The sequence below is a fragment of the Amia ocellicauda genome, chromosome 10 (assembly GCF_036373705.1).
Source record: "Amia ocellicauda isolate fAmiCal2 chromosome 10, fAmiCal2.hap1, whole genome shotgun sequence".
NCBI lineage: Eukaryota > Metazoa > Chordata > Actinopteri > Amiiformes > Amiidae > Amia > Amia ocellicauda.
In genome coordinates this window covers 9,395,963-9,420,055 of record NC_089859.1, presented here as the reverse complement: position 1 = coordinate 9,420,055, position 24,093 = coordinate 9,395,963, and the positions used below count along the sequence as shown (strand labels likewise).

The 24,093-nt window shown below is 35.7% G+C and overlaps 1 protein-coding gene across 2 annotated transcripts in view; it reads right to left on the bottom strand.

Annotated features, from left to right (window-relative positions):
• chm (CHM Rab escort protein) overlaps window positions 1–13,780 on the bottom strand; it is a 55,904-nt gene extending 42,124 nt beyond the window's left edge. For both annotated transcript variants that reach the window (XM_066714919.1, XM_066714920.1), the window contains exons 1-2: window positions 13,698–13,780; window positions 522–588 (exon numbers count right to left, since the gene is read on the bottom strand). In XM_066714919.1, coding sequence (XP_066571016.1) covers window positions 522–588; window positions 13,698–13,749 — 119 coding nt within the window. In that variant the 5' untranslated portion in view covers window positions 13,750–13,780. The remainder of the gene's footprint in view (window positions 1–521; window positions 589–13,697) is intronic.
• Window positions 13,781–24,093: the final 10,313 nt, after the last annotated feature.

Genomic DNA, 24,093 nt, shown 5'->3' with positions numbered 1-24,093 from the left:
GACAAAAATAATAAATAGACAAAAAAACACTTTATTTTACTCTCCTGATTTAACTGTGAAGAAAAGCAAGTTTGCTTGTTTCACTTCACGTGCACCCATGAAGCAAGACTCAACTTGCCCTCTCCAGATATTATCAATGGGCAACCAGAGGCAGAGCTATGGGCAAGACGGCTGCTGTAAGGTAAGTATGTAATTTAGTTTATGTAAGCAGCTGCGTACAGAAATAATTATGTAATGAAGTATGGTTGTTACCGCCGGTATCAGATGTGTTTATATATGACAGTACATTATGTCTCTAAGGATATTTAAAAACCGTTTTTGCTGTATATAACAGAAATAAATAATCAAGCTGCAATTCAGAACACTGTCAAAAGTGTTGAACAGAAAGTATTATTCTGAATCTTCTCTCAATATGATGCTTACCGATATTCCACTGTAGCAAGGCAACAGATAATACATTGGACATGCTCAGTACTGAGAAATTAAAATATACTGATGCTATTGTAAATAAACAGACATACCTGTCAACATGCAAAACCCTTTGGCCAATTCTGGAACATGCAGCTGCAATGATAGATTCTGGAAGACCTAGAATTAATTAAAAATAAATATATAAAAAAATAAAAACAGATGTGTGTATCATGATTCGATTATTTGGATTGTGCATTCTGCAATGGGTTCAATTCAACAGGAAGCATCTCGGTGTCATGTATAACTATAATCACATTTCACTGTCGAAAGGTGAATGGGCAAAAATGGGCATCAAAGACTGCATGCACTTTTAACAGTTAATGAGAAATATTTTGTGAGATAAGAAACTGGAGCTAGGCTATTTTCAAGAAATATACAATTCGCACAGGAAATACACAATTCAAAATAGGGCCACAAAATGTAAAACTTGATTAAAAACATGTTCTCTAAATGAGATTTAAGATTCTCTTTCAATGTACAAAGTTAAAAGATAAAACAGCTGGGCAGAGTATGTGAGAGGTATGCTACAATACTCTACAGGCTAAAAGGATTACTTTAGTATATGTAATCTGTCTTTTCCAGGTATATTCTGAAATTATATTTCAGTATTCTGAGAGTATAGGATTCATTTGAAGTATTCAGTTATATTCCTCGTATGCCTTCTCCTAGTCCATTTCTAGATTACCATTAGATTAGTTAGTACTACTACTAATAGTAAGCCTATCCCAATATGCCTCAGCAAAAACAACTAGATAAGGACTTGGTGGATGACATTGAGCGCTATTAACACACAGAAGTGACATATCATAGTCCATGTAGGACTGTGCCAGTGACAGATTTTTGGTATTGCCGTGGGGGGGAGGGGGGACGTGGCTTTGATACATTATTCTGAAAAAGTAGGAGGACTCTTCTGTTTTATTGTTCAATCAAACAGTAGCACTAGTTGCTACACAAATACAAAAAAGTTAATATTAATAAATAGACAACAAACACAATAATTTAAAGATTTAAAAGAACAATGTGCAAATTACATTGTAAACTGATTTAAGTGTTATGACTTAAAATCCTGACTTTAAAAGGAGCATTTGACGTAGACTTTTTAGATTCAAATACATATTTTAAAGAACTAAAGTGAATTTGTTTGAATGATGTTCTTGTTTTCAAGTGTTACAAACGTGTGCTTTCAGTTATGTTGTGTGTGGACAACATAACTGAACATAACACAACAGGACTGTCTGGCTTTAAAGACGATCGCACCAAAGTTTTAAAAACAAAATATAAATGGAACCTAAGGTACCTCCCCGCTAACTCAAAATGTTGCCACAACGTTTTAGCAACGTTGTCACAATGTTGTGCGTAAGCTGGGCTGTCAATTTATTATGCACTTTTCATCACAAGATTTTAATAACAATCAATAAGGTCACAGACAAAAGATTGTCATCAACAAGTTCTCTTTTGGACATCACTACTTAAGCTGTGCTAAAAACAAATAGAGCTATAATAAATCATAAATTACAGATTCGTATTGACATACAAATCACATAAATAAAACCCCAATAGAGCTATTAATAAATCATAAATAACAGATACAGTAACTATTCAATTCAGTAGCCACATAAATAAAGCCTGATCACTAATTGTTTTAATTTAGATCGAATACTTTTTAATGTCCTACAATGATTACAAAACAGCCTTTAATTAAATCCTACAGTTACCCACTGCAGTTGTAGTCTTTTCAACTCTTTAATCTCACAATTTTTTAGTGCATAACGCATATCTTTTGAGCGCGCGGCTGGTGTGCACAAGGGGGTGGGGGTGAAATGCTTGATATGCGTGTGACAAACACACTTCTAGCATAACGATACTGAATACTAAAACAAAACAAAAATAGCCCACAATGATAAAAAATAGCTGATTATAATATTTAAAAATGACCTAATGAATTGTCTGGTGTTACAGGCACTTGCTCATGCAGTGGCCACAGTGGGATTCAAACCCAGATCTGCCACGCCACAGAGCAGCAACAAAAAAATTTTTTAATAAGGCCGGTATTGAATTGACGATAAATTATTTTTCAACGCAGTGAGGGCATGACACCATGGTGAGGCGGTATACTGTTTTCCGGCACAGCCGTAAGTCCATGGTCCATATTTCACAAGACATACCCTAAATAAAGGATTGGGGAAGATTCACTTGCACATTCATAAGTCATAAAAACATTCCCTTCAGTGGGATGTGTAAACATAATAGGAAAGTAAAATATGTAGGCTTTTTTCAGATGGATATCCTTAAGACCTTTAAAACTCATCCCACTGTACAAGTCACTCTCATGTTATTATAGCTTAATCTGGCCTTGTATAGATACATCTTGAATGCAGAATAGAAAAATGATTTATTCTTATGATCATACTGTTCAATGGTCTCCCTACCACTAAATTATGACATCCAAGGTAACTAACAAGGAAGTGAATTTAGCTGAAGCAGCTGTCTCACTGAGAGATAAGAGTTCTATTTTGCTGCATCTTCTGCAGTCCTGGAGAATTAAGAAATTAAACCTGCCTGGAGTGACACATTCTCCTGCTTTGAAAGTCAACTACACCAGTGCACTGTGATACAAGTAACAGAGAACCAAATGTATGCTCAGATATGATAGACATCATGTCACTTGCTCTAACCTCACATGTCACACTGCTCCATACTGCGATACATCACAGCAGAATGTCTACCTTACTTCTCCAGATGCAGTACCTAGTGGTAAAAATGTAATTAATAATTGATTGACTGCAACTCTGCTCTGTCTCAATCAGGTCCCTGGGAAAAAAGGTCATTTCTATCTCTGTGCACAATTTTGAAAATGTTGAAAAGTGTAAATAATCCCCTAATGCTGTTTATTGTATCTGGTATTGATTTTTCCACATCATGTTTGCTAAAGACAAACATTACCTACCATAAAATACTCACTCTGCACTAGACATACTATACAATAAATAATAGATTGGGTTGGCAGGACTTTGATGACCGAGCAAAGCCTGAAATGCTTTCAGCAGGAATTGTATGAAATCATAAATCACTCTTCATTTCATAGAACATTCCAAAATGGATTCTATCTCTCTACCTTGAAAGTCATTTCATGTGTTATTTATAGCTGGGGTAAGCTGTTGGACAGCATCAAAGGAAACAAGCTCAGCCCTTTAGCTGAGTGCAGGCAGTGAAGGCACTTCAGTCAGAGAGCTCGCATTCATTGTTAGGTTAATAGCCAGGCACGGACAGCTGCAGTTCGCAGGACACAAAAGGGCAACGGATTTTATTTTATTTCTTAATGATATTGGATCAAAATACAAAACAAGGAGAGCAAACACAGGCTGCCTGTCTCCTGTCTGAAGTCAGCCTTCATTCAGGGACAAGGGACCGTATGGCCGTAAAAGCCTAACAGAATGAAACTTACGCATCCAGTAAAATGAACGTTTATGTTAATCAGTTAATTGCGATTCGCTCCGGGTGATGTTATTCACAAAGCGTTTAGAAAGTTTCTCTTAATTTTAATGCAAAGTGTAGTGAGAGGGAGTTAATACTAGAGAATTCACACCAATCCTTCTTGCTCATATATACTATACATGTACAATTATGTTCTTTTTAAAGAATAAAATAGATTCAAACTCACAAAGGAAGCCTTCAACACTTAATCTTATAGCTCTTTGGACAAAGTTTCATGGATTAAATTTAAGGTTTTAAATCTACTGTATGTGTATTTGTATTTTTACTGCATTATATTGTAACATCCTGCTTCTTAAGATCACTGAGACAAAAGAGTATACACTATAAACCATGAAAGGTATTAATTACAAAGTGTTGTCATCAAAGTACAAAATACAGTAATAAAGACCAATTACATTAATAAAAGTCAGAGAAAGTTGACTTTGGATTCCAAAGCACACAAACAGCTGAGTTAACAAATATTGTGGATCCTTTCTGAATCTATTCAGGTACCAGTACAGAGACCAGTGCTTCACACAAATAGGAACCAAGAGCAAATAATCTGCTGAAGTACCAAGACCTTTTCTCTTTCTTAATATCTCAGGTTGTATTGTGCATTTACCCCCAATGTCAAAACAGTTAAAGTTCAAACTTCAAAGTTCATCCACCAACCGTCCAACCAAAAAACAAAAACAACTGACTAGTGTTTCTAGCAATGAAAGGAAAAAAATATAAAATTCTGCAAAATATTAAGCTTTTGTGGACAAAGGTTTTTAATGACTTTGTGTTTATCAGAAAATGAACTGATCACTGTTGGATAGAAATTAGCTCCACCCAAATGCAAGACTGTTGGTACCATTTTGTTTTTTTTAAATAATACAGTAACATTTCTGATTAGAAATGCCACTCCGAGCCTCTTGGGTTTCTGCAGGAGACAACAATTATGCATTGCACTGGGGGTTCCTGTAAAACACATGAAAAGGACAAACTCAGCACCAGATGCCAAATGTGATAGAAGACACAGTGGGATATTATCCAGTTGAGATTATGTTGAGAATATGAAATAAAAATAACACTACTCAATCAAGTGGTATTTTATACAGTCAGATCCTCGTGCCAAAGAACTCGGCAGTGTCATTTTAACGATCAGAAGTGAAAAGGACAATAGAAACTAGCCTAGACTGGTATATATTTTGCATGATTCACTCAAATTATATCTTAATTTAAGCTTATTTTTACAGGGTGTATAAATGGTTGACTTCAAAGTCATGTATTTTTTGTTGCTCTTGGTTTATATAATATGTACCAGAAGATAGCATTTACCATGCTTCTCTGTATTAGAGATGGGCACTGCCACCAACATACTGCATCAGTCAAATATAATTTAACAAGCTCTTCAGTTGGGGAGGGGATGCCTGTGCTGAAAGTAAGGGGGAATGAACATTGAGCACAGAGAGCAGTCCTTGACAGTGCTCCATAATACTGTAATTGCTAATGGAAGCCATTTAATCCACAGGCACTTGAAAAGCAGAAGAGATGGATTGTTACATTAACAAAACAGCAAAAATGCTCATACAAGATGTCACAGGTTTTATTGCTTTACTATTAGGGAAAGGCTGTACTGCATGCTCCAAGATTGTGGTAGCTAATGGTGCAGCTCACTCACTTCAGATCTGTGTCAATCCACGGCTTTTGTCATGCTTTGTATTAAACACACTGAAAGTAAGGGGTGGTAAGGTGAATTGCATAGGGTAGTTAGTGATTTTCTGTGCTCAGGATTTTTTTTTTTTTTAATGTCTAGAGTTGAAAGTATAATATTATTCCTTGAAATTGATTTCAAGTAAACATGCACTTTAACAGAAGTGAACTAACTATTAACTAGTGTAGACAAAACATCTCAATAATATACCGATATGCTATAATACAAAAAATATTAGTTCATATTTGGTTAATTTGGGAATGTACTGAAGACCAAGAAAGTGAAATTAGTTTAAAACTGAAAATTAAGAGAAGAAAAAGGAACAGTTAAAATTGAAAACTATGCAATATTCAGAAGCTAAATTAGCTTCTGAAGAACATGTTAAACAAAGTACCTAAACAGATTGCAGGCACATGAAAAATACTTTCCAGACTGGAGGATAAAAACAATAGCATATTTCGAAATACACCATTAGAAATCATTACCATTCATTTCTCTGAGCCTCGGGAGCAAATGAAAATGACCTGTGCTCTGACTTGTACGCTACCAGACTGAATTAAGTACCAACGGAAACCACTCAGCTCAGGTTGCACTATAGCAAGAAGTGACAACTAGGAAATAGCCTTGCTGATATAAGAAAGATGTATTTTAAAATGTAGACAAGAGATGCCCTTTGAACACTGTTGTAAACATCTGGTAACACAAGTTCTGGTAGCCCGCAGGTTGAAACATCAGCTGACTAACTGCAGCCACATGAAAGGGGGAAAGAGGATTGTTGAACTCAAGCTCAGATGCAGCTGGAAACAAGGCAAAGTGATTCACAAGCATAAAGGAGCACGTTCAAGAAATATACAAAAACACAGGTTACAGTGCACCAATTCATAAGATAAACAGTACATTTAAACAATTAGGCTAAATCATTACATCACTAATATATTCAGAACAACAGGGCTATCCTATAGGGCTATAAAATTGACAACTCAGACCAAATAACCAACAAATCAATACTTAAATGTGTATGTATTTGGAGAGAACTACAAAAAAAAATCTCATCACATTTCTAACTAAAATGTACCCTGCAAATAAGAAACTACACTAGATTGAAAGAGTGAAACATGCATAGGTAAATATCCAATGATTCTGAGTACTGTTGATCCGAGGTAATTATTATTACATTTCTAAGCAGACTCCCTTATCCAGGGCGACTTGCAATTGTTACAATATATCATATTATTTTTACATACAATTACCCATTCATACAGCTGGGATTTTACTGGAGCAATCTAGGTACAGTACCTTGCTCAAGGGTACAACAGCAGTGTCCCCCACCTGAGACTGACCCCACGACCTTCTGCTCAGGAGACCAGAGCCCTAATCGCTACTCCACACGGCGGCCTCATTCTTAAAACAATTAAAGACAAAATAATGGAAGTAGAAACCAATAGTTTACAGTGACAAAACAAATAAAGAGCATAACGCTAAAGACCTCAACAAATAAATAACAGGAAAACAAGCTCTTAAGCTCCTTTATTGTGATAATGCACCTATAATTTTAGAGCTGCAGGTGAGATACTAAGTGTACTACACTGAAAATAAATATAGTGCAGCATTTGACAACACCCATTTCCTCCCTTGGTTAATCAAGAAAGTCTTGTTGTAGAAGTGTTTCGTGATTCTAAAAATACAACAACAACAACAACAAAAACCTGTACTAGATATTTAATTGTTATGTGGAGTCTTTCATCATGTCCTTGATCTGAAGAAGGCTGTCATCGAGATGAAGCTGTGGTATATAGTCTCTGTGACTCTGGATCATTGAGGAGAGAAGAGATGCAATCACTTCATCAGCATATCATTTTCTATGGACATGAGAAGAAATCACATAACTGCTGAAACAAGTGTCAACAAACTCAGCGTAGAGCTCCAACACATACATCCAACCTTTTTTGTGTATTATTGTATTACATAAAATGTAAACTCAAGTTACTTGGAACTGCTACAAAGTGACTGAAGTATGTCAATGATGTTGACAACAATACGAGGCCAACAGATGTAGAATTCATATTGATTATCATGTTTTATATGAGAAATTAAGGAACCATAGCAGTCCTCGGATAGGAGATGCTATAAGAATATAGTTATCCCTCTCCTTGAAAAGGGAATTATTTTGTTAAAGCCAACAAAGTTATTTCCTTTGCTGCATTACCAGCATAATCTCCTGCTGATAACTGCATGACTGACTACATAGCTTCAGAAGCAATCAAGTTAAAATTGCCTCTTTATGTACTTAGTCCACCTTAAAAGTGATGTGGCAATTACTGTAGTTTGTGATGAAAAATGAAAAGAGTCAGAATTTTTACAATTGTATTAACATATTTGGTTTTTTCAGTATGAGTAATCGTCTCTGAAATGTAATGAATAATATTCCATGACCTGATTTGTGAGCTGGAAAGAATTGTCCCAAAAAACTAAACAAAAAAAAACATGTCTGAGGGAGGGCCATGGGCCAAGCTTGAGACCTTCAAAGAAAGTACAGATAAACTTCCTGACTGGAAAAGTACAAATAGCATATGGTCCTCTTCATATCCCTCAGTGGTGAGGGACAGCCCAGATTTATAAGTTCTGTCCCTGATTTCTGGAAAGATGTCCTTTTGAATCATATTTTGTGGAACACTAAAGCTGCTTGAGGGTTGCATTTCAATAGGTAATTAAAATAAAGTCGTAAATCAACTATAGCCACATAAATAAGGATTGCAGGCAGATTTAGCACTCCTTGAACACCATAAACCAGCATTAAAAGAAGTCTTAATAAAGCACACTGTACAGTGCGTATGACCTGTCAGAAACCAATGTCCCTCTATCTTATCATAATATACGCTTTCTTCTTCCCCCCTTCATTGTGTCCCTGACAAGACCGGCTTGGAGGTTGAGACAAGTTAGACTTGCAGGCGATTCATCTCAACTGACAGCAAGCAAAACCTTGACTGTTGCCTTAACTCATTGAAATGGAAGATTTTTTTTTTTTTATTGAGGGTAAAAGGAGGGGGCTAAAAGAGCTTGGCAGGTTAATACATTTAACCGTGGTGATCTGGGATCAAAACCTGCTTTGTTCTGCAGAAACAGATTTCATCTCCATTATCACCTTAATCAAAAATATCCCCCCCAATGCAATTGCAAAACTATATTTTGTAGTCCTAATGCGGAACACCTTATGTTACACTTCCTATAAATGGAGCTATAACCTTTCACTGGCTCTAGGGTGTGAGTCGCACAGGAGGAAGGTTTTTAAACAGGAAACAGTACTATTGCACTTTGCTTTTTAACTCCTCCACTGAGGAAAGAATAAGTACATCTAAGATCTCTAGGCTATGACGCAGCCTAGTTAAATAACCTTCAAAGCCAATGCAAAATTATCTGGATCTTTATTTTTTGGCCATGCTTGACCTACGTAGCAAAATTATTCACATTCATCTGGCATTTCCTGCTAATTCCCTGCACTGCTCAGTCAGTGGCGCTAGCCAGTGTGAGGCGATCTGACAGAGAGCAACTCCGCGCTCCGGCCCAGGGCTCCCGGAGCTGTTCCCACTGCTGAGGTCAACTGAAAGATCAGGGCTCACCAGATGGAAAGAAGATATCATTAGGACCCACGATATTCATAAACAACTGTTCCCCGTCCATATCTCTGTTCACACGCATGCAGGCAAACTTGGAAACATGCTGTCTGACAACCCTGGCTACCTTGACACAGAATCGGCAAGATAGAAATAGCACTAGTACAGCATGTCACATCCAGCCAGGGGACCAGCTGTTAATAGCGATTGCACAAGTAAAACCTAAAGCAGGACAAAAATATTCATTTGCACACTATCAATCATGTAGAAAAACGTCCCTTATAGCAAAGGCAAAAAATATTTCATCTGCATTGCCCAGCATCAGAGAGTATTTCTAACTTAAGCTGCCCTTATTTCTATGTGAAATAGTAAAAAAAAAAAAATCAGGTCACTGCTTGGTCACCTTGAACTGCAGCATGCAAGAACAGTTTTAGGTGTCTTTAATGCTAGATTCAGGGTCTCGTAATTTACTAAACATATTTTTTTCATAACATGACTAGAACACCTTACAATCCATGTCAACTAGTGATTAAATTAGGAGCTCACTCGGTCTCACTACTTCGTATACACTAGTACTTTTAAGACAAAACTGATTAGTGAAGAGGTTCAAAGTAAAGAGCATTACTTGAGAGTGTCAATTAGATTTTTTTTTAAACTCCCTCTCACCATGTTCCCCTTGGCAAAATGATGTCTGACATCAGATTCCATGGCGAACTGCAGGGCAAATGCAGGCAGCCTATCTAGGCTACCCGAGATGCACAGACCAATAGCTCTACACTGCAACTGGAACCAAGACAGCTATAAATATGCCTCCATTCAGACAGATTTCACACTTCCAGTGTCAGTGCAATGCAATCCATTCCCACAAGGCTCCTGGGTCTGCAGACTTAACTGCATCGTTTTATGAACACCAGTTTATCCATTAATGTAAAACATTATGCAATCTATTCCCAAAGAAACTGATCAATTTACTTTAATTTACTAATCATCTGTAATGTAAACCCACTAATAATAAAGTAATGTATGAAATATGGACAAAGAGAAACATATTTTAGTTATTTTAATTATTTTTTTCAATTTTGTTTGGTAATCTTTGCATATCACAGCATGTGTAGCAGTCTGGAACACAGCAATATGCTAAATTCCTGTAATGCCCATAGGAATGCAGTAGGAAATGCATTAGCTTATCTGATTGAGATATGTAAATGAGAAAATGCATTAGCAAAATCATGTTGATTATTATGGGTTTTTTTGTATAGTGTGGGGCACATTTTATATGTCACATGAAAATAAATTTAAAACAGCATTATTTGGGATTGTGTTATAATATCCAAATGGGAAAGGCCCAAATGCAGGCACCTCTCATCTAAATGACAATCAGAGAGGACCTATATCAGCCTGGGAATCATAACGCTATTATCTATTTGCAGGTACGTATAACATTTTCTCTCTTCTCTAATGGCCAAGCCAGTGTCCTTTGTTTCGACTGCCTTTTTGTGATCATGAAACCAAATTATTTCGATTTTACAGTATCAAAAACATATCAAGCAGAAAAACAAATTTCAGTACAGTTATGAAAATCTGAGAATACACCACATATAAGAATTTCCCATGGCAATATATCCAAATCCCATGTTGAACATGCTTTCAATTAGCTGAGCCAGCTGCACTGTTTTTTCATGGGAAATATTTCACTTGTTCTCTCCATTTGTGTAAATAATGCTTTGTTTTAACAAGTATAGTGCAGATTCTACAATATTAACCCATTTTATTTATAGTTGATTAAAATAAGACTGTCTAACAGTGTTGCTGTGTTGTCCAGCAGTCAAACATTAATTGTATCTTAACGAAGGTTCTGCAAAATTCACAGGAAATGTAATCAATAACAAGCCTTTTTTTTTTATTTGAACACTACAAAAGGAAAATTAAATGAAGATTACTTAAATAATGACATTAACAACTGTCTTTTCTAAAATGATCTCTATAAATAGAAACATTAGAAAAAACATTCAGTGTAACAAAAGTAAAATAACATGATAAAGTATGAATTGGTAGACCAAAAATATCAGACAGAAACAAAGAGCAAAATAAATTTTCCTAAAAAACAAAACAAAAAAGTGTAATAACATATAGTCTACAAGGCATGGGCTGGGCAGATGACCACAAACCAATGATCACACGAGGAGATGTCTAAACCATCAAACATGGGATACAGAGCAGTCAGGATTCATTCTGCTGGGTAATGGGTACCACTGTACATTGTTTGCTGCCATCGGGAGAGTGTGAATGTGGCAGCAGACCCGGGGAAGCTTTGAGTGGCAGTGCATTGTTCTGGTGGTTAAATAAAGAGACCACAGTGTTAACTGTGGGCATGTTTCTCACGGTTTGGAATATGCCTGGTGATTGCTATGAAGGGAACAATGACAAACACTATGTATTGTGACGTTTTAGACAAAAGTGTATTGCCAGCACTAAGGAATCAATGACCACTATAAAACACAATGTCACAAAGTGAAGAGAATAACTTAGTTAAAAGAGAATAGTGTCCAAAAGTTGTAATGGATAGCTCAAAGTCTTAACTTAAGTAAGAAATTAAGACTTGCATCTAATGGGGGAAAAGAAAATCCTCTCTTGACACAGTGCCTGAAAAATCTAAACACATTTAAGTTACAAGCATCAGTGCAGAAGTAACTGTGAAAGTACCAGAGTAATAATTAACCTAATACAGAAAAAGCAAGATTAAACTTTCCAAAGAAGGGGTTATACAAACAAGTTTTGAACATGATGATAAGGTTAAGAAACAATGTTGTGAGACTGTCTAAAGAGATTGATGAATGTTTTTTTGTTTTTTTTTTAAAGCAGAACTCAAGATAAAGATTTTATGAATACATGGAGAGGCATGAAAGCCAAGTTGAGAAACCACACGAGTCAGTGCACGTCAAATCTTCCAAGCTTATAACCACAATGTCTGGAGAGGTAATGAAATCTAGTATAATCGACTTTTAGTGTTAAGGGTTGAAAAATATGCCCGATATTGAAGGTAAACAAAACTATATCTCTAAAATCTTATATTAAACGATAGCATTGCCTTTTAGTATGTTAAAGATAGGAAACCCACAAAAAGGTCTTTCAGTCTATTCAACATCCTGAAACAAAAATCCCATGATGACTTCTGACATTTAGCAGAGCTATGAAGTATGTGGGCTGTTATTGATGTCACTTGTACATTTTAGCCTACATTTTGTTTTTATACTCTTAACCGAAAATGTTTAACAGACAGAAGGTTTATAGATCAAAGGTAATGTTACAAATATTAGGCTAATCCTCCATTTCATTCAACTCCTACAAGTTCAAGCATAAATTTAGAAAGACAAAAAGTCTTCAAAAAAAGTTAAGCCAGTGTATTTATACAGATATAAATTGTTTTAGTACTTCATACTAACCCAAATGACATAAACAGTCCTTGAGCTGCAGAATCTCACCATCCATCATTCTGAGTTGAGTTTTAACTGCCAGATCAGCATTCTTGGCACAGAATACAATTTATACACAAGAAACTTTCATCAGATGGTAAAAGGAATCAGCCTAACAGAAGCATGCAATCCATACGCAGGCTACCAATTGTGTGTCTGTTGTTGTTTTTTACAGATAAAAGAATAGGACAAAGTATATTAAAAAATGTCACTCAATCATCCACAGAAATCACCAAAAAGCAATCTTTAATCATACTGCCTCATTAAGTTTGTCTCGCCACTGCAGCAGTTTTCAATCTGTTTTGGGACGTGCACAACCGTTTGTCTGAGCCGCACCTTCCTTAATCTCTACATTTGTTTTTCAGCATCTGATTATAGCCCTGAGGGAATTATGAAAAATTGTGAAGCAAGAAAGAAAGAATGAAAAACACAACAACAACACAGTTACTGTGCCATTGTATATCAGGATATACACATTTCACTTTGCGTTAAATGTAGCCTATACGCAGTGAATGAGCTGTTGGAGGTTAGGTCGGCGCAACACAAATCTAATTTAAATATTTTAATCACTAAAATAATCTCAAACTATGGATTCAATCATTAACGACAGGTGCTAACATGCTGACCATGTCTATGGGCTACAGCCTAGGTAAACATGAGCTGCAGACTGAATAGATCAAGTATGGAAAATAACATCCCCAAAAAAATTTGACATTACAACAATTTTAAAACAGTATATTCGTAACATTAATATCTGAATCGGAATGTTTGCGTACATTAAAAACAAGTAAACCTGTGTATATTAGCATTAGTCATTCCACAGTGCCTTCCTCACTAGGCTCCAGTCAGTACGACTGCTCATATGGGGCATAAAATATGGATATAGTCAAATCGGCCTGACCCTTGCCTTCTCAGCACTGCACCCGTCCACCTTCAACACAAATCCCACAGTTTTAAAGCCTTTCTTACCTGTTCCAAGTATCACCACATCAAACTCGCTGGGAAGGTTCTCAGCAGCCATCTTGGAACAATGTCATGTGACCAGAAATGACGTGTCCAGTGAATGATGGCAGGCGTGGACGCACATGTGTAAGATAAACAGAGTGACATGTGCAGATGCAGTGCCCTCAAATGTGCACGTACAATTCCTCAATGACGCATTGTCTTATTTCGAAATAAGACGATAAAGCATGCCGATTCGATATAGATATATTCGTTTTGCCTTTTTTAAATGCTTTTGGTCAGAATATCAACATATCTGCAATGCCTTTCAGGAAGGATAGACATAGATAGGATATTTTCTATGTATCTGGTTTAAATAACAATTTTAAACAGCTGGACAATTACAGCTGGAAAATATTATAAACATTATGTACAGATCTCAGATTATTCACAATTGTTTTTATAGATTTTATTTTATTACAGATGTTTATGTATAAAGCTGCCAACTCTGGCATGTAGTCCAGGAGATTTTGTCATATCATAAACCATTTGCACCACAAATGTATTTTAATGGGAAACTATGAAATATTATATATTTACACATTTAATTGCATTTTTTTTCTGACTTTCCTTTTTTATTTTAAAATGCAAATCATCACAAAGATACGTAACAAATACAGTATAATTTACCAACTTATATTTTGACATTGACAATTAGGAATTATTTTGGGTTGTCATAGTGTTATATATATCCCATTATTAGGCCAAACAATAACGTGAACTCCAACCTAGTCAACACCATATATTAAAGCTACTCACAACCCGGTACTCAATGTGTTCCCAAATCATAACCCTATGCCCTAATTAAGTTTAACCACGCAAACTAGGAACAACCTAAATGTAAGAATAATAACATTTCTACATTTTCTTTGTCTGAATCCATAATTAAAATAAAACAAACTCAACATGGCTCCACTGGGGTTATAATGTGAATTATAATGTGCAGTGTAAACACAACACAACTGATTGTGATCAAATGTTCCGATGCATTTGATCCAGATCAGAAATGGCAGGGTAAACGCACCTAGTAGCATGTTCTGTGTCCAGGGCTCTTGCATCATAATGTTAATGCATAGCTGAGGTGTGGAAACAAGCAAACTGCAAGGGCAGGGAAGACAGACTGGCATTGCAGCTAGCTGACCGTGCTGCACTCTGCCTGTACTGTGGAGAAATAGAGGACTTCATTTTCCATCGATGTCAATTTGGTGCCTGTCACCAGCACTTAATTTCTAAACAAGAAAGTCTATGTAACTGATTACAGTATTGTCTGAAGAGACAATGCATCTATATTAATTTGGACTTGGAATAAATTGCTGTTGAAAAGGGGGATGCCTTTGAAAACAAGGTGCTCTGTACATATGTATGTACTTGTCTGTGTTTCCAGTCCAGTCACTTAGTAACAACCAAAGCAAGTAGGGATAGTCAAGAGGTTCTGGAGTTTGACAACACATACTGTATTATCCCATACCTTCCTCAAGCTTCTGCTTTCTTAAAGTGCCTTGTCTTAAAGTGCTATACAAATAATTGAAGGCAATGTATGCATTTTCTATTTTCTTCCTGGTTTTCAGATTTTGCCATGTACTCTGCAGTGCCAACATAGTAACATGTTATCTCCTTTGTTAATGTTTCCATTGAACCTTGTTTCTTGTTAGTCTAAACAATGTCAATGAAGTTTCCATTACTTATACAATATATAGATTTCTCTGGGGTTGAAAGTATGTCCCAAGGTGTCTGTATACTGATGCACACAGACAGAGTTCTGGGATTTTCTTACACACATATGCATTAATGCACATACATCCACACATACACACATACACATCTCACAGCTTTATAATTCTTGAAGCAGGAGTGAATATAATGTTATCTTATTATTAATTGCATGCTTGTGGTCACATTATTAGTCATCTATAATATTCCCTAATGCATTTTCTGACCCAATGCTTATTTGTACAGTTAGGTCCATAAATATTTGGACAGTGACACAATTGTCATCATTTTGACTCTGTATGACACCACAATGGATTTGAAAGGAGACAATCAATATTTTCTTTAAATGTAGACTTTCATTTTTAATTTGAGGGTAGTTACATCTAAATTGGGCAAACGGTGTAGGATTTACACCCATTTGTATATGTGGTCCCCCCAAGTTTAGGGGCTCAAAGGTATTTGGACAAACTAACATAATCATGAATTAAATTGTGAGTTTCAATACTTTGTTGCAGATCCTTTTCAATCAACGACTGCCTGAAGTCTGGAACCCATAGACATCACCAGATGCTGGGTTTCTTCCCTGGTGATGCTCTGCCAGGCCTGCACTGCAGCTGTCTTTAGTTCCTGCTTGTTCTTGGGGCGTTTTGTCTTCAGTTTTGCCTTCAGTAAGTGAAATGTTGCTCAATTGGATTCAGGTCAGGTGATTGACTTGGCCATTGCAGAACATTCCACTTCTTCACCTTAAAAAAGTCTTGGGTTGCTTTCTCAGTATGCTTCAGGTCATTGTCCATCCGCACTGTGAAGCGCCGTCCAATGAGTTTTGAAGCATTTGGCTGAATCTGAACAGATTATGTAGCCCTAAACACTTCAGAATTCATCCTGCTGCATTTGACAGCAGTCACATCATCAGTAAATACAAAGAAACCAGTTCCCTTGGCAGCCATACATGCCCATGCCATAACATGCTACACAGATGAGGTGGTATGCTTCGGATCATGAGCAGTTCCTTCCCTTCTCCATACTCGTCTCTTCCCATCTTTCTGGTACAAGTTGATCTTTGTCTCATCGGTCCATAGGATGTTGTTCCAGAACTGTACTGGGTTCTTTACATGTTTTTTGGCAAACTCTAATCTGGTCTTCCTGTTTCCTGTTTACATCTTGTGGTAAACCCTCTGTATTTATTCTGGTGAAGTCTTATCTTCATTGTAGACTTTGACACAGATACGCCTACTTCCTGGAGGGTGTTCTTGATTTGGCCAACTGTTGTGAAGGGGTTTTTCTTCACCAGGGAAATAATTCTTCTGTCCTCCACCACAGTTGTTTTGCATGGTCTTTTGGTGTTCCTGAGCTCACCAGTGTGTTATTTCTTTTTAAGAATGTACCAAATAGTTGATTTGGCCACACCTAAAGTTTTTGCTATCTGTCTGATTGGTTTGTTTTGATTTCTAAGGCAGAACTGAAGGCAAAACGCCCCAAGAACAAGCAGGAACTAAAGACAGCTGCAGTGCAGGCCTGGCAGAGCATCACCAGGGAAGAAACCCAGCATCTGGTGATGTCTATGGGTTCCAGACTTCAGGCAGTCATTGACCCAAGTATTGAAACTCACAATTTAATTCATGATTATGTTAGTCTGTCCAAATACCTTTGAGCCCCTAAACTTGGGGGGACCACATATACAAATGGGTGTAAATCCTGCACCGTTCACCCAATTTGGATGTAACTACCCTCAAATTAAAGATGAAAATCTACACTAAATTGTTTCCTGATTGTTTCCTTTCAAATCCATTGTGGTGTCATACAGAGTCAAAATGATGACAATTGTGTCACTCTCCAAATATTTATGGACCTAACTGTAGGTGTGGTAAGAGGCTACCTAAAAAAAGTTGAAGAGGCTCCCCTTAGAAGAAAAGCATTGAAAAGCATCTGATTGCAAACAATGCTGTAGCACTGTCTGCTGGATCTTACAGTCCAGGGTTAAAAGACTGAGCCCACAAAAGCACTGTTTCTTCAAAACGAGTTACATTTCCCAGTACTGGAAAAGGAAACACTCTGTTACTGTCAGTACAGCCAAGGAGTGATCATTATTGTTAATCCTCATCCAGTAAACAGAGCAGTAAATACTGTACAATAAAATAAAGATAAAATACTGTGTAGTCAAAATCAAGATTAGCCGCCTTGTTTTAAGACTACTGAACATATATAGACTGTGATCTTATATATTGATAGTATATATTTGAAACAAACGAACTACATAGGATCATACGCAAGGGATTTTATTTTATTTTATTCAATTAACATTGAGAAAAAGGAAATCTGACAGATTTTTCTAGAAGTACCATCTAATATCTTTTTTAGTCTGGAAAAAATATTTTCAATCGGAGGTCATGTTTGTTGAAGCCTGATACATTTGTCAACAAAAATATATACTGATGATACATTTATTTTTCAGATGTTAATCTGTGTACTACACACCTGTTTTCAACAATATATTTGAAACTGCTGGGGATTTGGAATTATGCATCCCTGGTGGGCAAAATGTCTCCAGTTGTGTTGCAAATTAACACATAGACTATCACAGATGATCAAATATGTATTGAAGGCAGAATAGTTAATAATAATCTCAGAGAATACTTAGAAGGTAAGTGTTTATTTTCGAATCCAGAATACATTCTCCTTCAGTCTTTGATAATCTTGGCCAACGTAAACTTAAAAATTCAATTATTTAATTGCATGAAATGAACACAAGTAGTCCCCAATTCGGCAAGGATGAATAACCACATTCAATAAAGCAGATTTAACTGAGCAAATCAAACGCTGGATTAACATTTTCTGCATAACAGACCACAAAATGGACATTAGTTTTGCCAATCAGCTCCTCATTTAGAAACAAATAGAATTACAGTACGATTCCAATCCAGAGTGTTTCAATAGTAATCACTTCATTTTTTTGTGCTTATGTTCTTAATACGTGTTATAAGCTTTATGGGATGATTTTCTATGCAGTACTTAAAGCAAAACCCTTCTTTAAGATTTGTGTTTTTAGTTTTAGAATTTACAGAGATTATGTATTTAAATGGTAAGTGCTAGGAAGTGCACAATGAACTTCTTTTTCAGCAGAAAATATGCATGCATCTATGTTTCAAGAGCTGGGTTAAAAGTAGTTATTTTTATCAAATTGCCTCATTGTTAATAAAGGATGCCCTTTATACCATAAGTGGACTCTTGATCCTCTTCACTTCAATGAAGCAAAATTCAAGGGTTTTCTGCCTTTGAACATACAGTACTGATGACTGAAACAAAATGTCCATCCTATGTAAGGCTCATCTTTAAAATGGTCTCATCTTTATAATGCTGTGTATCATGCTCTTATTTAAACAGTACATCTGATCCCCAACTTTCTTTAGACACACAAAGCATTTATGGCACGAAAATCTGTTGAAATGTTTGTTAAGCAGTTGAATCGAGAAACACACAAAACGCAGTTGAATAGAACTAGCAGGCCTTGTAGAAATTATAGCAGATGTAAGACGATGACAGGTTGATAGATACAACATTTTCTCTTAGAAAATTATAGTCAGTGCCAAAACAAAAATTGCTTTTTGGGGGGAGGGGGTGGAGTATGAAACTGTACCCTGCATGATTGATATAAATTATAATGTAGACATTTTAAGATGTTTCAAATGTGGTTAAATTGCCTTTATTTGGGATTGTCTCCAAAATACAGGGTGTAGATTTGAAGGAATTGACCATTGTGCGAGACCTGTGGATGACAATAAGGCCACACTTTCCAGAGCACAAGTGATCAATGAATGAAGTTTGCATATTCATACAAATTTCCAACATGAAATCCACATTGTGCAATCTTACAAAAACAAAAAGAGAATCTATGATGTAAATAATGGTATTTAATTATTATTTTTAGCTGGCTAGAAGACCTTTAAGGATCCAGCAAGTGAAGTTAGCAATATTTTGACTTCCAATGCAACACAACCTAAATATGGGGTCATTATAGCAAATGCAAGCTTAAAAGCACTTAACAGTAATGCTTCCTCTATTTTATGGCCATTATGTTCTGAAAACACTGCTTTCATGCAATAAAAGATATAGGATTCACTAAGCAAATTCCTTCACCGGCAATCTGCTCCATGACATAAAGTCCCAGTAGGAAGGTACCATGCATCTGCAAGCCAAAAGTCTTCTTCTTAGTAACCCAGAGCTACTTAGACAATACTGAGTATGGTGAGTTTGGAAGTGCAGGAAGTGATAATACCTTTTAAATACTTGAGTTCAAGTGTAGGTGAGGTCACACACGAAAATAGTTTGGTTAAAGGCAGTCATGCACATGCGATTTCACAGCACAATCTGCCATTCTGACTTCACTGAAACACAGGACTGAGGGGCAGGAGAATCGCAGTTCAAGATCAAGGTGCAATGAAGAGGCCTGACAAGACCTGCTTGGTCTTGGAGCAGGTATCATCTTGTTTCCCTTCTCATTGTATTGACAAGAACCAAACTGGCTGGCATAAATGAAACATTTCCCAGTGGCTCAGTGAATTATGAAGCTGGCTGACAAATGACTTCCAGTGCCACGAAAAAGACGGAACCATTGAAAGCAGTCAGTGAAGACCAATAACGGAAATTTGAGGATGACCAAGCACTTATTGTTAGTGACTATGATGACCTTCCCCTTATATAATGGCCATTGTTATGTGAAGGATAAAGATATCATAGGCAGTAGTTTGTTGGTCTGAATGCGAATCAGTCAACTTTCACCAAGACACTTTCCTTATTTATTTATATTTTCATCTCATCATCAACTTGAAACACCAGCATCAACAAAGGACAGATGGTTAATTAACAAGTGTGGTATTTAAAATATATTTTCCTACTGTGCCACAGCTTTTATCAAGAGATTTGTCTAAACTTATGCAAGAAAAGGTGGTTCAATGTCAAAAGTAACTCCTTTGAGGATATGGTGTTTGGTTTTGATCCTGAAAAGAAAAAAAATGACACAATTCAAATGATGAGGAGATTCATCTTTTGCCATGTACCAGTGCATTCTGAAGTTTTTCTTGGCTGATATATCAAGGACAATAACACTAAGTGCTTTGTTTGTGTAGGTATATAAAGTAGTCTTCATTTTCCAAGTAGCCATACCTTTAAGCTGTATTCTTCTGTAAACTTCATTTCTCTGATCGCCACTTCTGAAGGCAAGAGCAGTGTGGTAGTCTACTTTCTTTTCTTCACAGGTTGTTTGCTGCAGTTTATTCTTCTCCTGGAAGAGTCAATTTTTTGTTCAATTTTACCCACCCACTGATGAAATCTATTTGTAGATTGATTTACTCCTCTAGATTACTGAGCAGATCAGTTCTGTTAAACACAGTGCTCTATGTAAAGACCCACAATCGACTGTAAAACTGAAATTAAGTTTTGTAAGATCACAATCCCTACATAATGACTGTTTTCCAACTTGAATGCTAAAACATTGATATTGGGCATCAACTGGGATATCAAAAGGTATTTGCTGGGGGGTACCTCACACATTCAGAAGACCTGCAAGGACGGAGCAGGAATAAATATTCAGCAGATTGATACTTATCATGTTTCATACAATCTTCACACCTGTTTTGGAATCAGATTTAAGCAGTGTACAACAGTAGATGTCATTTACACTGAACGAGGAAAAATCCTGAGCTTGAGCTAGCTTTACAGATACATAATACTAATTGGAATCCATTAATCAAGATTATTAGGCAGCACAGTTTTCATCTGCTAACCTAACCAACCTGACATTTTACATGTTTAAAAAAAGGGTTGTTGATAGCAACTGCAAAATGTGTAAATTCTCTAATTTATTCAGTTACCCTCAGTGGCAAAAAATGTATTTCTATTTGTTAATTTATATAATTAATATATATATATATATATATATATATATATATATATATATATATATATATATATATATATATACATAATATCATAATATCTTTTTAAACATTAGAGGAGGGAATGTAATTAAAGATATGGCAGTATAGTATATAAGATCATTTTTTGAATTGTTAACGTTTTGTTATGGTGTTAGGTTGAAAACATTCAATTGACATTAATTCTACAGTGAATAGTTTGCACCTGTTCCGGGTTCTTGGAAAGACCAATAATTTCACCCCCCTCCCTTTCCTACTGACTACGGCCACTCCAGTCATAAATAATTGGGAATTATAGTGTGAAATTCTGGCAAGCACTACATGATTTAAGTACTACATTCCACAAATTTTTAAAGTTACTTGAGAAAATTATTACTGTACACTTCCATCATTGTCTCCCTATAAGAAAGAGTGGGGTTTCTATTAGTGTATAAATTGATTAATAAGTATTTACTGCTATAGGGTGGATTGACCGTTTAAGATTCTCTGAAAAATAACTGCATGATCAGATATGTTTAACCTCTGATGTAATATTAAACCAGTAATTATAAAACCCTAAGCCTGAGACGTATTATGCTACATGGTTTTGTTTAAAACATTGATTTTTATTTCCTACAATTATGTGACCCCTGTAATGTTAGGGGTAAGTTGTTGTGTAATTATATAGAATTAGGTCCATATTAAATCAAGATTTATAGTCTTTGCTATACTTTATAATGGCTATGGTGATGCAATTACTAAGATTTACGTTATTAGCTCCAGCAAATAGGTTTTTAAGTTTTCAAATTTGCCAGCTTATAATTAGTTTATTTATGAATGAAGAATGCACTGCAGTGGGCTGGCATCCTGTTTGGTTGCACCCTCTCTTGCTCCCTGTTTCCATCGGCTTAAGCTTCTGCTCACCACAGTCTTGTACTGGATGAAGCAATTATTGAAATTGGATGACTGGATGAAGGAAAAATCAAGTTGAAAAAGAATAAGTTATAAGATTCCATACGTGTTATTATATTCATGCTGGTATTGCAAAAAACAAATATAAGCTTCACAAATCAAAAATGTAAATCACGTCTGGCAGCAACACATTGCAAGAAGAGATTTAAAGGATGAACACAATACAACAACACAACAAAAAGCATTTGTTTTTTCATGGGTACAATTAAAAGTCAGCATTGATCAGCTAAAGATTTAATCAGAGTGACCTGAATATCTCAGACCTTGTTTATTTCACATTTTACCATATTGATAAAATGTTCTTGCAATGTTTACACCTATTGCAAACAAAATAAATACAATAAAAAAAACATAACACAAAGAATATGTTAAATATCACATAAATCTCTGAGGATGCAGATTTGAGTTTCCATTTAGGCTCAATATTACTTATTGATTTAGTAACATTAAGAGTTTGTTTTTCCTTTTAAGGGTGATAGATTTAGCAGGGTGGTCAATGCTTTGGGAAAATGAAATATCTTTTGCATTTGTGTCTTCAAGATTGTAGAGAAAAGTGCCGTGACATGACACAGAATCTTTCTTTTGTACAGTTTGTGGTAAAATTTGGTAGCAGTAACAGGGTTTTTATTACTTTAATTATTATAAATGTTTAAATTTCAGTTTCTGTATATTTATCATTATAAATGTTTTTGGGGAAAAGAGTGTCTGCTAAGAAACAAAAACAAAGGAAATTAATAATAATAATAATAATAATAATAATAATAATAATAATAATAATAATAATAATAATAATAATTACTGTTACCAAAAATTCTTCATAAATGCCTTTGGGGGAACTATCCACATTAAGTTATAGATGTAAAATTAAGGAAATGTTTTTCCTGCCTCCTATACTGAGACATTGTATTTGCAGGAGGACCAGGGACACCACACTTTGGCAACAACCAAATTTAAAGGCATCTCTAAATCATGGAAGTGAGCTGCTTTAAAATAATTCAGAAGTATGAGAAGATTAAAACTCAAAGCTTCCCTTCTATAAAATACAGTAGGGAGTGATATTTTACTTGAAATGGGAGTCCATCTCCTTTTGGCATGAAGCATGGTACAGATGCATTACTTCACTGCTGATATATATGTAACATTTCATTTTGCAAAGACAAGACACAGTAATTAATTTAAAACGCTGTAATGGGGATGAATATTTATCATGGCTGACAATAAAATTAAGAAAACATTCAATTACAATCACTAGTAATTTATTATTGTTATTGATTCGAGTTATGCACACATTAATAAAAAGATTTCATTACATAGAAGAGAGATTGTATTTTGCATCTGGCCTCTCTGCAATATTTTACATTACAATTACTCTGAAGACTAGAACTAATAATGGGAAATGGAAATGGGGCCATCTCTTTTTTGTGCTTTAGTTCAGTCAAGCTTATTAACTACACTGCAGAAAAGAAGAAAAGAGGACCGTGCTCGTACCAATCAAAGTATGTCTTCATCTATGTTTAAGTGGAGCCCTATTCATGTCAGATTAAGCCAAAGTACATTGCCCAGTGCATACACAACTGACCATTCTGTCTTTGGTAAATAATCACAGAGCTTCTGTTAAAAGCAGTGTTGAATCACTGCAGTTAAAAAACAGTTTAAAGAGACAGATTGCAGACATTCAGCAAAAATGAGTCCTGAAAAAAAGTTTCAAATTTTCAAAGTATGCTTTTTGTAACTCAATATGGATTGTGTGTGCAATGTGTATAATGAAGCCA